Source organism: Hordeum vulgare, chromosome 5H (assembly GCF_904849725.1).
Source record: "Hordeum vulgare subsp. vulgare chromosome 5H, MorexV3_pseudomolecules_assembly, whole genome shotgun sequence".
NCBI lineage: Eukaryota > Viridiplantae > Streptophyta > Magnoliopsida > Poales > Poaceae > Hordeum > Hordeum vulgare.
Genome location: NC_058522.1, coordinates 436,077,304 through 436,096,492, shown reverse-complemented (window position 1 = coordinate 436,096,492; position 19,189 = coordinate 436,077,304). Strand labels below are relative to the sequence as shown.

Sequence of the window (19,189 nt, the reverse complement as noted above, 5' to 3'; positions counted from 1 at the left end):
GCTGTATATATGGGGTAATAGAGGGGAATTTCGTGATCCCTTGGAGGAGGGGTCAGAAAGCAACCCTAACTCTGTTTGCCCACACATACGGACTCTAAAAACAGTCTATAATGTGGTATTTCGAAATTACATGGGCCTAGCCCAAAAATAAGGTGACGCATCACCTATAATGATCTATGGACGAAATTTATGAAGTGACAGCTTGTATATTTCGTCCAAGCCTTCATGCTCTCATTATGGTGGCTTCACGTGCGAAAATCACCACGGATAGCTCCATTGTTCTTTCCTACGCGCGCATGTTCTCCTCCATGCTTGTTCCCATTCCAATGGTCACCCTTCTTGTCCATGCTAGGTCTTCCATTCATAAGTAAAACAAAAAAAATCTAACTTAGGCAACATCATATGTTCATGAACATTAGAAGGATTTCTAAAAAACGAAAGTACTTAGTAATTCAATTGGCATGTGCGTGCTTTAGTAACTGGTCCAGTATGTATAACACTATAGCAACAGATATTGTGAGTGTAACAATAATATTGATGTCCTCATCAAAATCATTCTGAAGACAGATGCAGGTGTACCGAAGCAGGCAATCACAAGCGACCAGTATGACTAATCGAGTCTAGGCGTAGTGTTTAAACAAATTGGAGCAATGATGCAATCATTTTTCAATCTTGTAAAGCAGAAACTTGTCTTAGGGCTTGTAATATCTCTACGCACCATTTAGCTGCTCATGGTGCAATGCAAGTATGAAGCGGAGTATTAGATATGGCTGGATCCACTCCCTAAATATGTAAACGACCTTGACTGGTTAAGGGTGTGTTTGGTTGCTCTCATGGATTGAAATGTCACGAATCGAATCCGTTACTAGCCCTCGTTCCAGCGTTTGGCTTACCAACCGAAACAAAATCCACGGAATCACTCGGAACTAGGCTCCTCCTCTCGTCCTGCTCAGGTGCGCCGGCCTCTTCCTCCCTCCCTTCCCTGCGTCGCCGGCCCTCTTCCTCCCTCCATTCCCTGCGCCGCCGGCCCTCTTCCTCCCTCCATTCCCTGCGCCGCCGGCCCTCTTCCTCCCTCCCTCCGTCTGCCGCGCCGCCGTCAACCCTCGATGTGCTGCGCCGCCGTCAACCTTCCTCCCTGCTGCACCGCCGGCCGTCTACCTCCCTCCCTCGTTCTCATCCTCTCTCGATCTGATCTGATGCAACTCATTTCTTTCTTGATCTGCAGGATAGAAGGAGAACAAGGCAGGGTACTCCGGCGTGGCGGCATTGCGAAGCAGAGCTTCCTCTCCTGAAGGTACGAACCTTCTTCCTCACACATAAAAGAACAGACTCACACATAAAAGCAAGCGCGGCACCGCCCTAGTCTCCTCTCTATTGCGGCCTCCGCCTGGATCTGACTGGATCCTCAGCCCACTGCCGCGAATTCCTCTCGTTTCTTCTGCCTTGCGTCGGTAAGTAACCTAGCCTGAAATCTGCATCGATTTCTCTTGTTCTAAGCCAGCCTAGCCCAGCTCTTGTTCGATGTCCAATCCAGACCCTTGTTCTAGGTTTTGGGGCGGATTGATGGCCGCATGCAGCCAGGATGTGGACCCGGCCATCCTGGATGCCTCGTGCCTGCGTGGCGGCGCCACTGCCGGCTGGAGTTGTAGTATGAGTGGAGGGGAATCGGCTTCAGCGCCTTTGAGGAGCAAATGCACAGAGCCGCGCCTTAGCCTACAATATCTGCCACTCATTCTACATGGGACACACAGGATTGTCTGAAACCAAAACTCACACAGACTTGGTAGTCATCAGGAGAGACAGAGGAATAGCAGCAGCGATGGCACTAGGCACTCTCCAGCCTCAAGTTTTTCACACAAAATATTTGATGCTAAAGACCAGGTTGTTAGTTTGCTGGTCATTCGGCTCTCACTTAGCTCACTGGTGTTCGAAAAATCTAACAATATGCACTGAAAAACCTGACATGACTCAATTCGCTGCCCTTTTTTCTGACGGCCTTCATTGGCACAAACAAATTTGCAAGAGGTTACCTTACCATCAAATTTGCTCACATGGTTGTACCTTTTCCTCACATCAAAGCCAGCACGACCACCATATGCTCTCCAAAATAGCCAAGCCTCTGAACCTTTAAATAACATGCCAACTTGAGGCATCCCCTTTACAGATTGTGCCATTGTACACCACCAAATTTATCTGCCATACATGTATAATCAGTTGATCAAATTGCAGAACAATAACAAATTTTGTAGATGGAAAGTTGAAAGATTACTAATAAAGAAAGAATTACTACACATTGCACAGCCTTATATTGTGTACTGTACATATGTGTATACTGATCATACAAATTTTACTACTGGTGAAAGAACACTACAAATTGCACAGCCTTGTGCTGTGTACTACGAACTACTAAAAGTCACATTAGAACTGACCATCTGAACTTCTTCTGAACTTATAGCTGCACTTGCCGGTGTGTGTGTGTGTGTGTGTGTGCGTGAATTCGGAATGCATGAAATCTGTAGAAATCATGGTCACTTTGAGCTTGCCAGTGTGTGGGTTGGTCGTTTGCTGGTAGCAGGGTCATATCTGACGGGTGTCTGTTCTGACTGGTGCCTCGAGGGACGCAGATGCAACGCTTGCAGGAACTAAAATCGGAATTACCTCTGGCTGGAGTGGCTGCAGATTCATAGCGAAATCGAGGGGAAGATTGAGCGGACTGCCATCCACCGGTGCGGCACGACCATCATCCCTCGCCTCTGTGGCGGCACGACCTTCACCCCTCGCCGTGGCACCTGCTCGCTCTCTAGTGGATGCGGTGCGAGGCCCTGCTCCCTCTCCTCTGTGGGGGAGCGGCTCTTCAATCTCTCTCTCTCTCTCTCTCTCTCACGGCGGCATGACTTCCTCTCTCTCCTCGGTGAGCTCGCCTGTCAAACCCTCACCTCCGTCGAGCGGCTCAGGAGAACTCTATCCCACCTGCGTGCAAAAACACCTCGCCCCGCCTCTGTCTCTCCTGAAAACTACCAAGTCTGGGTGTATTTTGGTTTCAGTCAATCCTGTGCATCCAATGTAGAATTGAGTGGCAGATTTTGTAGGCTAAGGCGCTCTGTGCCTTGGCTCTTCAAAGGCACTGAAGCTGAGTCCAGTAGGAGTATATGTCAGAGTCCTCGGCTACCGCTACCACATCTCTCCTTTTTAGTCTTTGAATGCCAGTGTAATTTCAAACCATTTATGTTCAGTTGGTGAACCAAACAACACAAAAAATGTCTTGCTTATATTCTTCTTCGTGTTTATTGTGCAGCTATCGGAAAACTATTAACCTTGACATTCTATCAAGGTGCAAACACAGCTGCTGACCAATAATTTGGGTCATGTCTACCCCCGCTTGCAAAGACGGGGCTAATCTTGACGACAACCATCCCAACGGGCGACGTGCCAAGTCCAAACATGGTTGTCCTGATCGCAACCCGTTTGACCCCAAGAACCGCGGACCATTCGTCTTGTGTGTCTTCGTCTTTACATTAGCAATTTTCTTCTGCTGCTTGGTTGGGATCGCAGTTTTCAATGAGGACCAACCACCTGGCGTTGGCGATATCTTCCTCCGACTTATAGGAAAAAGTGGGCTTGATCCCGGTGCCTCTCCGCCGACTTCGCCGGCTTTCCGCCTTGTGTTGGACTTCGAACGGACACCACAAACCTACCGGCGCTGCAGCGGAGGAGGCAACTCGTTACTGCACGTCTCCTACCATGACATGATCCTGGCGTGGGCTCAAGTGCCAGATTTCTGCGTCTACGGCGACCGGGGCATTGGCAGTGTTGGTACCTTGGAGGTGGAGGCCAAGGCAGACGCCTCCGTGCTGCGAGAGGAGGTGCGCAACTTGCTTTGGAGCGAGATTCAGGTCGTGGGGAAGGTCAAGTTCGACGTGCAAGGAGAGGTCGCGGGCCTAGGGTATCTTCGCTGCAAGTTCTTCATCATGAAAGATAAGGCTGCGCATGTGCCCAAGAGCCTGTGCATCCTCCGTCAATAGGCTGGACCTATGCCTTCTGATAAGGGTGTTATATATTCTCCCTTCTGTCACTGGATTGCATTTACTTTTGTAATAGCTGCTATATTCTGCTTTGAAATAAAACAAAACAATTTCAGCTGCATATTTTTTTCCAGTGGTTATTTTCTTCAGAAAATGCTAGCTCAATCGTCCGTGCAAAAATCCAACGGGAAGTTTCACCATACTATGTAGGCTTCAGACTTGCATAACACCTAGTAGCTCACTTTGGAACTGGAAGCTTGGTCAGCTGGAAGGAAGTTTACTCTACTCAGCTGTTGGACTGATCAGGGGGACTTGCTTTGAGTATATACATTGGGCTTCTCTGTTAACTTTGCTAGTCTAATTGATGAAAGGGTGTACACCTGAAGCTTCACTTAGTTTTATTCAGTTACAAGCTAGTCTAGGTTGGACCTACGCCTTCTGATAAGGGTGTTATATATTCTCCCTACTTTCACTGGATTAAATTTACTTTTGTAATAGCTGCTATATTCTGATTTGAAATAAAACAAACAACTCTAGCTGCTTTGAAATTCTATGCCCCCTTTTTTTCTTAGTTTTTGTAACTTATAAGTACTACCTCCGTAAACTAATATAAGAGCATTTAGAACACTAATCTAGTAATCTAAACACTTTTATATTAGTTTACAGAGGGAGTACTTAACACCATCCTTTATTATCATCTGACATATGGAAGCATTTGTATTGTTTTTAAAGATTTGTACCGATGCCTTGAGCCAAGCAAAGGAGTGCAACAGTGCATATATAAATGGAGACCATGTACCTCCCTCTTCCAGTCTACATATTAGCTGTTTTCCCCCTTGGTTCTGTACAAGTCAGATGCAACTGAAAACCGCATAGCTACCCTGTTCAAGTCTACATATTAATTAGCTGTTTTTTCCCTTGGCTCTGTAAGTCTTGATGCACCTGTAACCCAATGGATACGCTTTAAGTGCTCAGGTACTGGTACCGAACTAGGACATTTCACCATCTTATGCCTAATTTTTGTCCTAACCAGGAAATGAATTTGAATGCGAAATGGGCTTCTTTTTCATTGTTTGAATTGTATCACTGCTAGTTATGATTGGTTCTGTTCTCTTACTCCCCAAGCTTCAGAATATCAAGCATGAATGGTGCATTGTACTAGCAGTTAATTAAATCACACATATATAGTGATAATAGCACACAATTTGTTGAACAAGTAGCTTTATGTAGCATGAAGAATCAGTATTTCCGACACAATGAAGGACTATGTTGCTCTATGCCAATGCGTGTGCACTGAACTATTAGCGAGCATGTTTGTTTTTGGCAGGTGTGAGGGCCCTATTGCGAATTTGCGATGCTCAGGCTCTAAATTAACCAGGCAGAGTTTGGACATGATTAGATTGGTGAAGGTAGATGCTAGGTAAAACCTCCCACCAGGCCTACACCCTCTTTGATGTCATTCGGAACATGTATTAGTTCTTCACCACAAAGGACCTTGATGTAAATGATCAGGTGGTTATGCTTGACAATATTCTGCGGGAACTAAACTGGACACATCATCTTTTGAACTAAATTGGTTCCAGAGAGTGACGCTGGTTGCGTATGTTGACGCTTGCCATTTGACGCTTGCCATTTATATAATTGTTTTCCTTCTATAATGCTTGAATGTGCTGACACATAATATATTCAGGTGTACGTGTTAGTAAAAAGTTGGTCCCTCGATGATTTGTAAGTTGGCCAAATTTGTTGTTTTGACCCTTTGCTGAAAGTTAAACCTGATCTGACTCTGCTTGAAAATAATAATCGAATCTGACCCTTTTGCTATCGTCGACGCCCTTGGCGGCGGGGTATAACAACCTACCGTCAAGGTCCCTTGCGGTAGGGTTGCACGCGTATCGTAAAAAGATCTCTAAGTTGTGGACACAGTGCGATCGTAAAAAGATCTCTAAGTTGTGGACACAGTACGCGCATGTGTCTACCGTCACATGCGTGAACCTCTTCTTGGATTGCTTCATTTTAAACTTCTTTAAAACTTTATCAAGGTATGTGCTTTGTGAAACTCCTATTAGGCGCCTCGATCTATCTCTACAGATCTTAATACCTAATATGTAAGCAACTTCTCCTAGGTCTTTTATTGAAAAACATTTGTTCAAGTAATCCTTTACGCTCTCTAAAAACTCCACATTGTTTCCAATCAGCAATATGTCATTCACATATAATATTAGAAACGCTAATGAGCTCCCACTTAGTTTCTTGTATATACAAGATTCTCCAACAGTTTGTATAAACCTAAACGCCTTGATCACCTCATCAAAGCGCTTATTTCAACTTCGAGATGCTTGCACGATTCCATAAATGGACCGCTAGAGCTTGCGTACTTTGTTAGCATTCATATACAATTCTTTCTTAAGAAAACCATTAAGGGACGCTGTTTTGACATCCATCTGTCAGATTTCATAATCGAAAAATGCAGCTATTGCTAACATATTGGGACGGAATTAAGCATAGCTACCGGTGAGAATGTCTCATCGTAGTCAACTTCTTGAACTTGTGAAAAACCCTTTGCCACAAGTCGAGCTTTATAAACGGTCATATTAGCGTCCGCGTCCGTCTTCTTCTTAAAGATCCATTTGTTCTGAATAGCCTTGCGACCTTCAGGTAATACTTCTAAAGTTCACACTTTGTTTTCATACATAGATCCTATCTCGGATTTCATGACTTCTAGCCATTTGTTGGAATCCGGGCCCACCATTGCTTCTTTATAATTCGCAGGCTCATTGTTGTCTAACAACATGATAGATAAGATAGGATTCCCGTACCACTCAGGAGCAGTACGTGATCTTGTCGACCTGCGAGGTCCGATAGTAACTTCATCCAAAGCTTCATGATCATCATCATTAGCTTCCTCCTCAACTGGTGTTGCCTCGACAAAGATTTCTCTCTGCCCTGCGCCACCATCCTGTTGGAGCAGAGGTTCCACAACCTCATCAGGTTCTATCTTCCTCCCACTCAATTCTTTCGAGAGAAATTCCTTCTCAAAAAAAGCTCCGTTCTTAGCAACAAACACTTTGCCCTCGGATCTGAGATAGAAGGTGTACCCAACTGTCTCTTTTGGGTAACCTATGAAGATGCACATTTCCGCTTTGGGTTCCAGCTTTTCAGGCTGAAACTTTTTGACATAAGCATCGCATCACCAAACTTTAAGAAACAACAACTTTGGTTTCTTTCCATGCCATAGCTCATATGGTGTCGTCTCAACGGATTTTGACGGTGCCCTATTTAAAGTGAATGCATCTATCTCTAATGCATAACCCCAAAACGATAATGGCAAATCGGTAAGAGACATCATAGATCGCACCATATCTAACAAAGTATGATTACGACGTTCGGACACACCATTACGTTGTGGTGTTCCAGGCACTGTCAACTGTGAAACGATTCCACATTGTTTTAAGTGAGCACCAAACTCGAAACTCAGATATTCGTCCCCTCGATCAAATCGTAGGAACTTAATTTCTTGTGACAATGATTTTCAACTCCACTCTGAAATTGTTTGAACTTTTCAAATGTTTCAGACTTGTGCTTCATCAAGTAGATATATCCATACCTACTCAAATCATCAGTGAAGGTGAGAAAATAACGATATCCGCCGCGTGCCTCCACACTCATTGACCCGCACACATCGGTATGTATGATTTCCAACAAGTCACTTGCACGCTCCATTGTTCCAGAGAACGGAGTCTTAGTCATCTTGCCCATGAGGCATGGTTCGCACGTGTCAAGTGATTCAAAATCAAGTGACTCCAAAAGTCCATCAACATGGAGTTTCTTCATGCGCTTTACACCAATATTACCTAAGCGGCAGTGCCACAAAAAGATGGCACTATCATTGTTAACTCTACATCTTTTGGTCTCAATGTTATGGATATGTGTGTCATCACAATCAAGATTCAATATGAACAAACCCCTCACATTGGGTGCATGACCATAAAAGATATTACTCTAAAAATAGAACAACCATTATTCTCTGACTTAAATGAGTAACCGTCTCCCAATAAACAAGATCCAGATCTAATGTTCATGCTTAACACAGGCACTAAATAACAATTATTTAAGTTCATAACTAATCCCGATGGTAACTGAAGTGAGACTGTGCCGACGACGATTGCATCGACCTTGGAACCATTTCCCACGCGCATCATCACTTCATCCTTTGCCAGCCTTCGTTTATTCCGCAGTCCCTACGAGGAGTTGCAAATGTGAGCAACAAAACCGGTATCAAATACCCAGGCACTACTACGAAAGTTGGTTAGGTACACATCAATAACATGTATATCACATATACCTAGTTTGGCGTTGGTCGCCTTCTTATCAGCCAAATACTTGGGGCAGTTGCGCTTCCAGTGACCCATCCCCTTGCAATAATATCACTCTGTTTCCGGGTTAGGTCCAGCCTTGGGTTTCTTCGTCGTAGGGGCAACAGTTTTGCCGCTCTTATTGGAGTTACCCTTCTTGCCTTTGCCGTTTCTCTTGAAACCAGTGGTCTTATTGACCATCAACACTTGATGTTCTTTCCGGAGTTTTGACTCTGCGACTTTCACATCGCAAATAACTCGTCGGGTGACTTGTTCATCCCTTGCATGTTATAGTTCAACACAAAGCTCTTGTAGCTAGGTGATAGTGATTGAAGAATTATGTTAGTGATAGCCTCTTGCGGGAGTTCAACTCCCAGCTCAGCTAGACGGTTTGAGTACCCCAGACATTTTGAGCACATGTTCACTGACACACGAATTCTCCTCCATTTTGCAAGCATAGAATTTATCGGAGGTCTCATACCTATCGATCCGGACATTTTTCTGAAAGATAAACTTCAACTCTTGGAACATCTCATATGCTCCATGATGTTCAAAGCATCGTTGAAGTCTCGGTTCTAAGCCATACAAGACTGCACATTAAACTACTGAGTAGTCCTTCTTACATGCTTGCCAAGCGTTCAAAACATCTTGTTCAGACGTAGCGGGTGGTTCATCTCCTAGCGCTGCATCAAGGACATAATTCTTTTTCCCAGCTGGTAGGATAATCCTCAGATTATGAGCCTAGTCTACAAAGTTGCTACCATCATCTTTCAGCTTAGCTTTCTCTAGAAACGTATTGAAATTCAGGGTTGCTACTGCGTGAGCCATTGATCTACAACATAAAAATATTGCAAAGTGTACTTAGACTATGTTCCAGACAATTAGAGTTTAGCTAATCATATTACTAACAAACTCCCACTCAAATAGGCATTCCTCTAGTTATTTGAGTGTGGCATGATCCAAATTTCACTAACTCAAGTCCGATCATCACGTGAGTTGAGTGTAGTTCCAGTGGTAAACATCTCTATGTTAATCATATCGACCATGCGATTCATGCTCGACGTTTCGGTCTCTTGTGTTCCGAGGCCATGTGTGTACATGCTAGGCTCGTCAAGTTTAACCCGAGTGTTCCGCGTGTGCAACTGTTTTGCACCGTTGTATGTGAACGTTGACTCTATCACACCCGATCATCACGTGGTGTATCGAAACGACGAAATGTCGCAACGGTGCACACTCGGGGAGAACACAATTTTATCTTGAAATTTAGTGAGGGATCACCTTATAATGCAACCGTCATTCTAAGCAAGATAAGGTGCATAAAAGGATTAACATCACATGCAATTCATAAGTGACATGATATGTCCATGATCTTGTGCTTCTTGATCTCCATCACCAAAGCACTGGCATGATCTTCATTATCACCGGCGCCACACCATGATCTCCATCATCGTGCCTCCATCGAGGTTGTTGTGCTATCTATGCTATTACTACTAAAACTACAACCTAGCAATATAGTAAACGCATCTGCAAACACAAACCTTAGTTTAAAGACAATCCTATGGTTCCTGTCGGTTGCCGTAGCATCGACATGCAAGTCGATATTTAACTATTACAACATGATCATCTCATACATCCAATATATCAAATCATGTCTTTGTCCATATCACATCACATGCATACCCTGCAAAAACAAGTTAGACGTCCTCTAATTTGTTGTTGCATGTTTTATGTGGCTATCATGGGTATATAGTATGATCGCATCTTACTTACGCAAAACCACAACCGTGATGTGCAAATTGCTATTTAACCTCTCTCCAAGGACCGCCTCGGTCAAAACCAATTCAACTAAATTTGAAAAAACAGACACCCGCCAATCATCTTTATGCAACAAGTTGCATGTTAGTCGATGAAACCGGTCTCTCGTAAGCGTACGAGTAAGGTTGGTCCGGGCTGCTTCAATCCAACAATACCGCCGAATCGAGAAAAGACTAAGGAGGGCATCAAATTGAACATCAACGCCCACAAAAACTTTTGTGTTCTACTCGATATTACATCTACGCATGAACCTAGCTCTGATACCACTGTTGGGGAACGTTGCATGGGAATTTTTTTCCTACACGCACGAATACCTATCATGGTGATGTTCATCTACGAGAGGGAGATCGGATCCACATACCCTTGTAGATCGCTAAGCGGAAAGCATTAAGAAACGCGGTTGATGTAGTGGAAGAACTTCGTGATTCAAATCACCGTCGTCTCATGATCCATCCCGATCTAGCACCGAACGGACGGCACCTCCGCGTTCAGCACACGTACAGCTCGATGACGATCTCCGCCTTCTTGATCCAGCAAGAGAGACGGGGAAGTAGATGAGTTCTCCGGCAGCGTGATGGCGCGCCGGTGATGGTGATGATCTATTCTTGCAGGGCTCCGCCCGAGCTCCGCAGAAAACCGATCTAGAGGAAGAACTACGAAGTAGAGGTTTAGGGTTGCACGTGGCAAAGTTGTGACTCAAAAACCCTAAAACCTCTAGTATATATAGTAGGAGGGGAGGGGCTAGCCTTGGGGCTCAAGAGAGCCCCTAGGGCGTCGGCCGAGTGGAGGAGGAAGGACTCCAACTCCAATTCGGTTTGGGAAGGAGGAGTCCCTTCCTTCCTTCCCACCTCCTTTTTTTTCTCCTTGATTTTCTTTCCTTGGCCGAAATAGTCCACTTGGGCTGGCCTCACCATCCCACCAAGGGCTGGTGTGCCACCCATGGGCTATTAGGTTCACTCCCGGGTGGGTGGCCCCCTTCCGGTAAAAACCCGGAACCCATTCGTCACTCCCGGTACACTGTCGGTAATGCCTGAAATCTTTCCAGAGGCCAAATGAAACAATCCTATATATCAATCTTCGTTTCCGGACCATTTCGGAAACCCTCGTGACCTCCGTGATCTCATCTTGGACTCCGAACAAACCTTCGGTCACCAACACCTATAACTCAACTATACCGAACGTCACCGAACCTTAAGTGTGCAGACCCTGCGGGTTCGAGAACTATGCAGACATGACCTGAGACACTCCCCGGTCAATATCCAACAGCGGGACCTGGATGTCCATATTGGATCCTACATATTCTACGAAGATCTTATCGGTTGAACCTTTGTGCCAAGGATTCATATAATCCCGCATACCATTCCCTTTGTCCTTCGGTATGTTACTTGCCCGAGATTTGATCGTCGGTATCCCTATACCTATTTCAATCTCGTTACTGGCAAGTCTCTTTACTCGTTCCGTAATACAAGATCTCGTGACTAACACTTTAGTCACATTGCTTGCAAGGCTTGTATGTGATGTTGTATTACCGAGTGGGCCCTGAGATACCTCTCCGTCACATAGAGTGAGAAATCTCGGTCTTGATCCATGCTGACTCAACGGACACTTGAGGAGATACCTGTAGAGCACCTTTATAGTCACCCAGTAACGTTGCGACGTTTGATACACATAAGGTATTCCTCCGGTGTCAGTGAGTTACATGATCTCATGGTCATAGGAATGAATACTTGACACGCAGAAAACAATAGCAACAAAATGTCAGTGGGTCTTGTCCATCACATCATTCTCCCAATGATGTGATCCAGTCATCGTGACAACATTTGCATATGGTCAGAAAACCTTAACCATCCTTGATCAACTGGCTAGTCAACTAGGGGCTTACTAGGGACATAGTTTTGTCTATATATCCACACATGCATTTATGTTTTCATTCAATACAATTATAGCATGGATAATAAACGATTATCTTGAAACAGGAAATATAATAATAACTATTTTATCATTGCCTCTAGGGCATATTTCCAAAAGTGAGATCCCAGGTACTCCGGGCCAAACACTTGCACAATTCTGAATGCGAAGCGCTTGACACACATCATGGCTTGGCTCTCACCCATGGCCAAGTGATCATCAACTAGATCAGCGGGAATACCGTATGCCAACATACGCAAAGCGGTTGTCACCTTCTGAAAGGTGTTATGCCCAAGCTCTCCGGCAACATTCCTCCTCTGTTGAAAAAACTGGTCATGGCTCGCTAGTTTCTCTGCAATGTGCCTGAACAACTCGGTGCTCATCCTAAACCGACGACGAAAGTACGAGTCGGGGTATGTGGGATTCTCCACAAAATAGTGCCTCATCAATATGTTGTGGGCATCAACCCTATCCCTCCAAATTTTCGGCCGACCCATAACCGAACCACCGTGCTTTGGTTTTTTATTGATGTGCATAGCTAGGATCATTACAAGATCCTCCTCCTCTTCCATATCAAAATTTTCTTCGGAAGAATCATATGCCGAACTCATCTAAAATGTTCAAAACTAGGCTATAAACAACATGCACCAAAATTCATGTAAAAATGTGAAGTTAGAAGCAATACATACCTTGCGGGCCTTTTGTCGAACACCTTGCGGGCGTCAAGCGGCAGTGGGAGGCCGGGCGCTGTTCGTCGGAGGACTGCCGCGCGCGATGGACGGCGCTGATGAGAGAGAGGGAGGAAGTCGCGGCCGCGTGGGGAGAGACCACGGAAGCGTCGGAACAGTCGCCGGAGAAATGGGGTGGCGCGGACGGCGACGACGGCGCGGCTAGATGGGTAGGTGGAGTTTCGCGCGAGCGCTCGAGAGTTCAGCCCGCGGGAGCGGACGGAGCAAATAAGCGACGCGCGATGGCGCTTCCTCCCGTGCGATGAATTACATATGCTGCGCGCGTGGTTTTTGCGTGTCGGCTGGAGCACCCGGAACGATGGCGCGCGCGCTAAAATGACTACTTTTTTAGCGTGGCACTTATATAGCGCGACTGTTGGAGATGCTCTGAGGGCCCTATTGCGAATTTGCGATTCTCTAACCAGGCAGAGTTTGGACATGATTAGATTGATGAAGGTAGATGCTAGGTAAAACCTCCCACCAGGCCTACACCATCTTTGATGTCATTCGGAACATGTATTAGTTCTTCACCATAAAGGACCTTGATGCAAATGATCAGGTGGTTATGCTTGACAATATTCTGCGGGAACTAAACTGGACACGTCATCTTTTAGTAAATGAATCAATGCAAACTATATTTAATGGTTATGTCTTGCTAGTAACACAAGCAAAATACATCTGGGTATTACTAGGCGTCGGCGCGCCGACCTGAACACTCGTGTCGGTCGCAGCGTAGCCGTCAGATTGAGGATCCTTTGATCGTCAGATCTCCTCTTTCGTCGACAACCTCGAGCCATGAACGCGAGCCCCTTGCCGACCATCCTCGTTCAACACGCAACGACGCTCCCCACCCCTTCCCTCCCCTTCCCCCGGCGGTCGAGGGTCCTTCTTCCATCGCCCCTCTCGCCAAACGTCCTCGCCGTCGGTCGCCGTCCTTATAGAGCCAACAAACGCGAGTACCTTGTCGGACGTTCATGCCAATGACCGTTTGCAGCTTTTTATATGTCTAGTTGCAGCTTTTTCATCAACGGTTGTAGCATTCTGGCAATGACCGCTTGCAGCTTTTTATATGCCTGATTGAAGCTTTTTCATCTAGGTTTGCAGCTTTTTAAAATAGTCGTTGCAACAATTTTGGGTGACGTTTGGTAAGACTGGTGAGGGAGATGCTAGGTAAAATCTCCCACCAGGCCTACACCCTCTTTGATGTCATTTGGAACATGTATTAGTTCTTCACCGCAAAGGACCTTGATGCAAATGATCAGCTGGTTATGCTTGACAATATTCTGCCGGAACTAAACTGGACACACCATCTTTATTAAATGAATGGATGCAAAATAAATTTAACGGTTATGTTTTGCTAGTAACACTTGGAGGCCCCCAATGAATCATCTATATTATGAGAGGCGCTAGAAAAAAAAGGTAAACCCAATGAATTCCAATTCTCTTAAGAGAATAGAAACATCTGGTCATCAACTTGTCATAGGAGTCATTTGATAATACACTTGATGTCTCGTAAACAACAATAAACTAACGGTAAGTACTATTGGCCGTTGATGGAGTTACTCTTGTCCAAGTTGAATCACGGCGTTGGATCACTGAATCGTTATCTAAAGAAAATGACACCTGAACTGAAGATGCAGGCCAATACTACAGGTACATGACAATGTCCCCTCCAAAGGTTCGACATGTCCTCATGGTGATGATGACGAAGGTGAAGCACGCCACTGGTTGCTTGTCTCGCGGAAAAAATGTTGTGAATGTGCACATGAAGTATGCGTCTTCCCAAGTCGCTTCTTCAGGTGAAAGGTTGGTCCACTGCACACAAGCATTGAACGGCCGACAAGTTTCGCCACGGTATTCGTCGGACCTGTAAGACCATGGCTCGTGAAGTTTTGAGAGTACCATCAACGTTTGCAATAGGCATATCAGGGCTAGGATTGGCATGCTTGCCCAAATGCTTCTTCAACCGAGTCACATGAAAAACTGGATGGATCTTTTTGTGGCCAGGGAATTGTGGTAATTTGTAGGCTACATTGCCCACTTTTTCTTAATTATGGCAAAAGGACCCTAGTATTTGTGTTGTAATTTGATTGTTCGGCGACATCCGAAATCGACCATACGATGAGGTTCCATCTTTAAGTAGACCCTCTTCATTATGTTTTGTCCATGCTGTAAGATGTTTTTTCAGCTACTCATTCATTCATTTGTTCGACCAAGGAAGAGTTATCTGAAGAAAATGACACCTGAACTGAACTGGACTGAAAGATGCAGGCCAGAAAGGTGCATGACACTAGACAAGACTGGGAAACAAAAACTGCTTTGAGATTGGGAAAGGCACGTGGTGTCCTCTCTTCCGGTTCCAGAGAGGATGAAGAGATAGAGTCGGTCGGTCCGTTGGGGACCGGATCGATACGCAACACACTCACGACGTAAAAGCGCTCCGTCGCCCAAGTCCTGTGTGTACTGCAGCCTCTGCCTCGCTGTGGCTTGAATCCGCTGCCGTCGTCGCCGCCTCTACCCGGAAGCGAATCTCTCTTTTGTCGGTAAGCAATCTATAAGCTTCAAGTTTGCATAGGTTTCTCTTGGTCCCTTGTAGTGTGTATATTGGATATAAGATCTGTGCATGAGCCTAGTTATTAGTTAGATTTTTCTTTTCCGTCCTCTCTTTTCTCCACGCGCGCATTGGTGTCCGCAGATCCGAACGGCCTACTCGCCGGGAGTATGTGATATGTTCATCTCCTCGTTGTATACTACTATAGGAGATGCATCCGAGACTCTTGAGAAATTGCCTTCTCAAAACCAAGGTCGCTCACTTTTCAAAATTGATTAAATCATGTCTCTAATTAGATACGAGCATAATCCACACTGCTACCACATCTCTCCTCTCCTTTATATGTGTGTGTATAGGGTTGCGCTATTCGTCACCCTGGATGAGTTATAGTTATTCTTCACCCCCTCTATTTTAACATCAATGCATCGTAATTTTACATTCTATAAATTTTGTCTTATTTTATATGTAAAAAGAGACCTAAAAAATATAATGAATATAAAAATATTTTATGTCACAAAAAATTACGAACATACAAAAATAGTGTAAAAAATATAATAAATTCAATTTTTTTAGTCTTGTGACCTATATTTTTGTTTTTATTTTGTTAAATTGTACGTAGTGATTCAATATAAATGTAACTATTTGTAATTCAAATGTATCTCTGGTGAAAAATAAGTTATTCCGCACCCGAGGTGATGAATAGAGTTTCTAATATACATATATATATATAGGAAAAATACATCCTACCATCCAGGGATAGTTACCCTACATGTTCCATATACTATCATGTGGTAGTATATATATTAATTTATTATTTTTATTATGTTTTATATTATATATAAGATTTTTTAAAGTGAGTTACATGAAAAAATTAGAAGTTAGCCAGTAGTTTTAATTAAATTTGTGAAATACATATATTTTTATACGTAACAAAAAACATACACAAAATATGATACATACTACCAAAAAATAGTATATATATTACCTAAACATTATTATATACTACATATTACGCATACATATTTTCCGATTTGATAAATACTACATACAACATACACAACGCAAGTGATGGTAACTACCACTGGTGTTAGATAAAATTTGTCATATATATATATATACAAAGCTCGGTTCCTATATCTCAGTTAAGGATCGCGCTATTTGTCACCATGGATGAGGAATAATTATTCTTCACCTCTCCATTTTCCCATCAAAGCACCGTATTTTTATGAATCGTATTTTTTTTTACTTCATACCTAAAAAGAGAACGTAAGAAAATATTGAAATCATCATAAAAAGTATTTTATGCTACGTAAAGTTATAAATGTAAAAACATGGTGTAAAATATATACAAAATGTATATATGTATGTGCGTGTATTATGAAGATTTTCTAGAGTAGCACATACAAAGCCCAGGGGCTCGGCTCGAGGAGCCAAACATGACGGCCTTGACATAGAACTTGAGACATTCTAGCAATATTATGAGCATCTATGTTGCATACCCTCGTTTTATGTTTAAAGGAAACATGTCGTAGAACCTACAGCTTGCGCGTGACTTCTGTTTGCCTCCTCCTCTCCTCTGTTTCCTTCATAGATACTCCCTCCGTCCAGGTGTGTTGGGCACGTAAGAGAATTTTGGAATTCAAAAAGTATAAGTCGCGTAAGTTATTATAGATGCATTAATCTTCGTAATTAGCTCTTCCTTGAAAAACGTTGGACCAATGCATGCAATCCTCCTCCTCTTAAACTTAATCCCAATTGATTGGATAACAATATATCTAGCATGAGGATTGGTTGCATGTTATAAATTTACATGCATGGGTTAGCCAAACCGTGCCAGCTATTATTGTTCAATTTATTGCATCATTTTGGAAAAAGAGATTTGGATGGTGATTGGCTTCCTTTATGATTCAAATTATTTGGCTATCCCATTCTCCTAGTGCCTAGATTGCAGTGCTTCTCCTTAGTCCCCAATACACCTGGACAGAGGAAGTAGTTCTGATAACCCCCATAGAATCAGAGGATATAAGGCTGCCCGTAATGGGAGTATCATAGGTAGTATCATGCATGCAACTAGGCAATTTCGATGATGTGGCATGGAATTAAATGAAGAAAGAGATGGTTGAGTATCATATCATGATACCGTATCATATTAAATGATGTGCTATGTGTCTTGCATGGCAATAAATGAACTATCCTATGATACTAACATATGATACTATGCATTACGAATGTGGTAGCATAGACTAGTATCGTATGCATGATACTAGTATATGATACTACCCATTACAACCAGCCTAACAACTTTGTACAGATTTAGGTCCTACATCAAGCACAGCCCTTCAGGGCACACCATTGCCTCAACACAAACTGGATCATAAGCACTCTCCATAGCCAACACCGAAGCCCTCAGGTTGGTACGAGCACTATCGTGAAAATAGTTCCAGCCGGGCACATGTTGTTTGCATATGACAATGCAACATCAACATTACCTTTCACAACACCCCGTGGAGGAGGGATCCAACACCCTGCGCCTTCTGCTGAATCGATCCAACCCAGCACATGGAGAAAATGTGTTATAAACTTGCATGTATGAAAATGGCTCTGATAAACATCTTCCTGAATGATATCTCGCCTTGCCTTCCAGATCTCCCACAAGGTAGTAATCATCTTCACATAATCTATTCTGGATATGAATCATCCATCTCGAACAACCAGGTTCCAGCATTTGGCTCACCGGCACCGCAGCTCCTCAATTTATCAGAGTTCTTCATCGACTAGTACCCAAACACATCAAGCCGTTCCACACTCTAGTAATGAATATCTCCACCGAATCCTCACTCCAGCCACAAATGCTGCAAACACTAGTCGGTGCCATGTTCTTGTCGTGAGCAACATGTGTAGTGGGTAAGCTTTGGCACGCAAGCCTCCAAGAAAAGCCTTTAATTTAGTGGGTATTGTATGCTTCCACATTCTTGTCCATGATCTTTCAAAAAAAATCAACTCAGACCCACATACTCGTCCATCCAGCCAGGCCTCACGACAAGTTTTGGTATGCACAAGCATCATGTAGGTTGATCAAACAGTGAAGCAACCCTTATTCTCAAACAACAATGCCCTTTCATCTTCTAAGTTGATTGTTGGTAGCGGAATCCTACATACTATGTCCGCGTCCATCGGCAGCATGTGCTTAGCTAGCACCTGGTCATTCCATGAATGGGTTGCATCATCAATGAGTTCATTAACCAACTCTCGTCTTGCTTCTAACAAAGGTCCAAACGGTCGCATCATCGACTCCCTCGGGAGCCAACAATTGTTCCGCACCTCACGTCCTTCTAGAATTGATCTCCAAACTTGCGAAGGTTGTGAACCAAATTGGGTTGACGAGAAATCTGAATTAAGGAAATACCTTGCTTTTAAAATTTGTGCACTCAAAGTGTTTGGCTTTTGTAACACCCAATGTCCTTCCCTGGACCAAACGTATGGCTGTTGTACGAGTGGGACGATCCACCTACTTAGTCCTTGGAGCAAGAAGGACGAGTGTACCGGAAGGTAAGATGAAAAGCAGGAAGACTGAAAACTTCTCCTGTGTCTCTGTTCGTCTCCTTCAGGTCCGGTTGCTCTCCTTCAAGTCTGGTTGGTGTCCACAAGCAATCCTTATCTTCTCACGTCACGACAATAGCCGGCGGCAATGGGAGGTGACACCTTTGAAGTGCCAACGTAATACATACATACCTACATTAAAGTTGCTGAGCAGCGAGCCACCAGGGAGCTCCCCAGCGCTGGCGCTGGGCTTCCCCCGGGCAAACAGTA

At 44.0% G+C, this 19,189-nt stretch overlaps 1 protein-coding gene across 2 annotated transcripts; it reads left to right on the top strand.

Annotated features, from left to right (window-relative positions):
- The first annotated feature begins 844 nt into the window (after window positions 1–844).
- On the top strand, window positions 845–4,151 carry LOC123397709. 2 transcript variants are annotated; one of them, XM_045092243.1, is made up of 3 exons: window positions 845–953; window positions 1,226–1,294; window positions 3,296–4,151. In XM_045092243.1, exon 3 carries the CDS (start codon window positions 3,366–3,368, stop codon window positions 4,020–4,022), a length of 657 nt encoding a protein of 218 aa, XP_044948178.1. In that variant the 5' UTR covers window positions 845–953; window positions 1,226–1,294; window positions 3,296–3,365; the 3' UTR covers window positions 4,023–4,151. The 2 variants fall into 2 exon arrangements, with proteins under 2 accessions (XP_044948178.1, XP_044948179.1); XM_045092244.1 differs by having other exon boundaries at window positions 1,226–1,451.
- The last annotated feature ends 15,038 nt before the right edge of the window (window positions 4,152–19,189 follow it).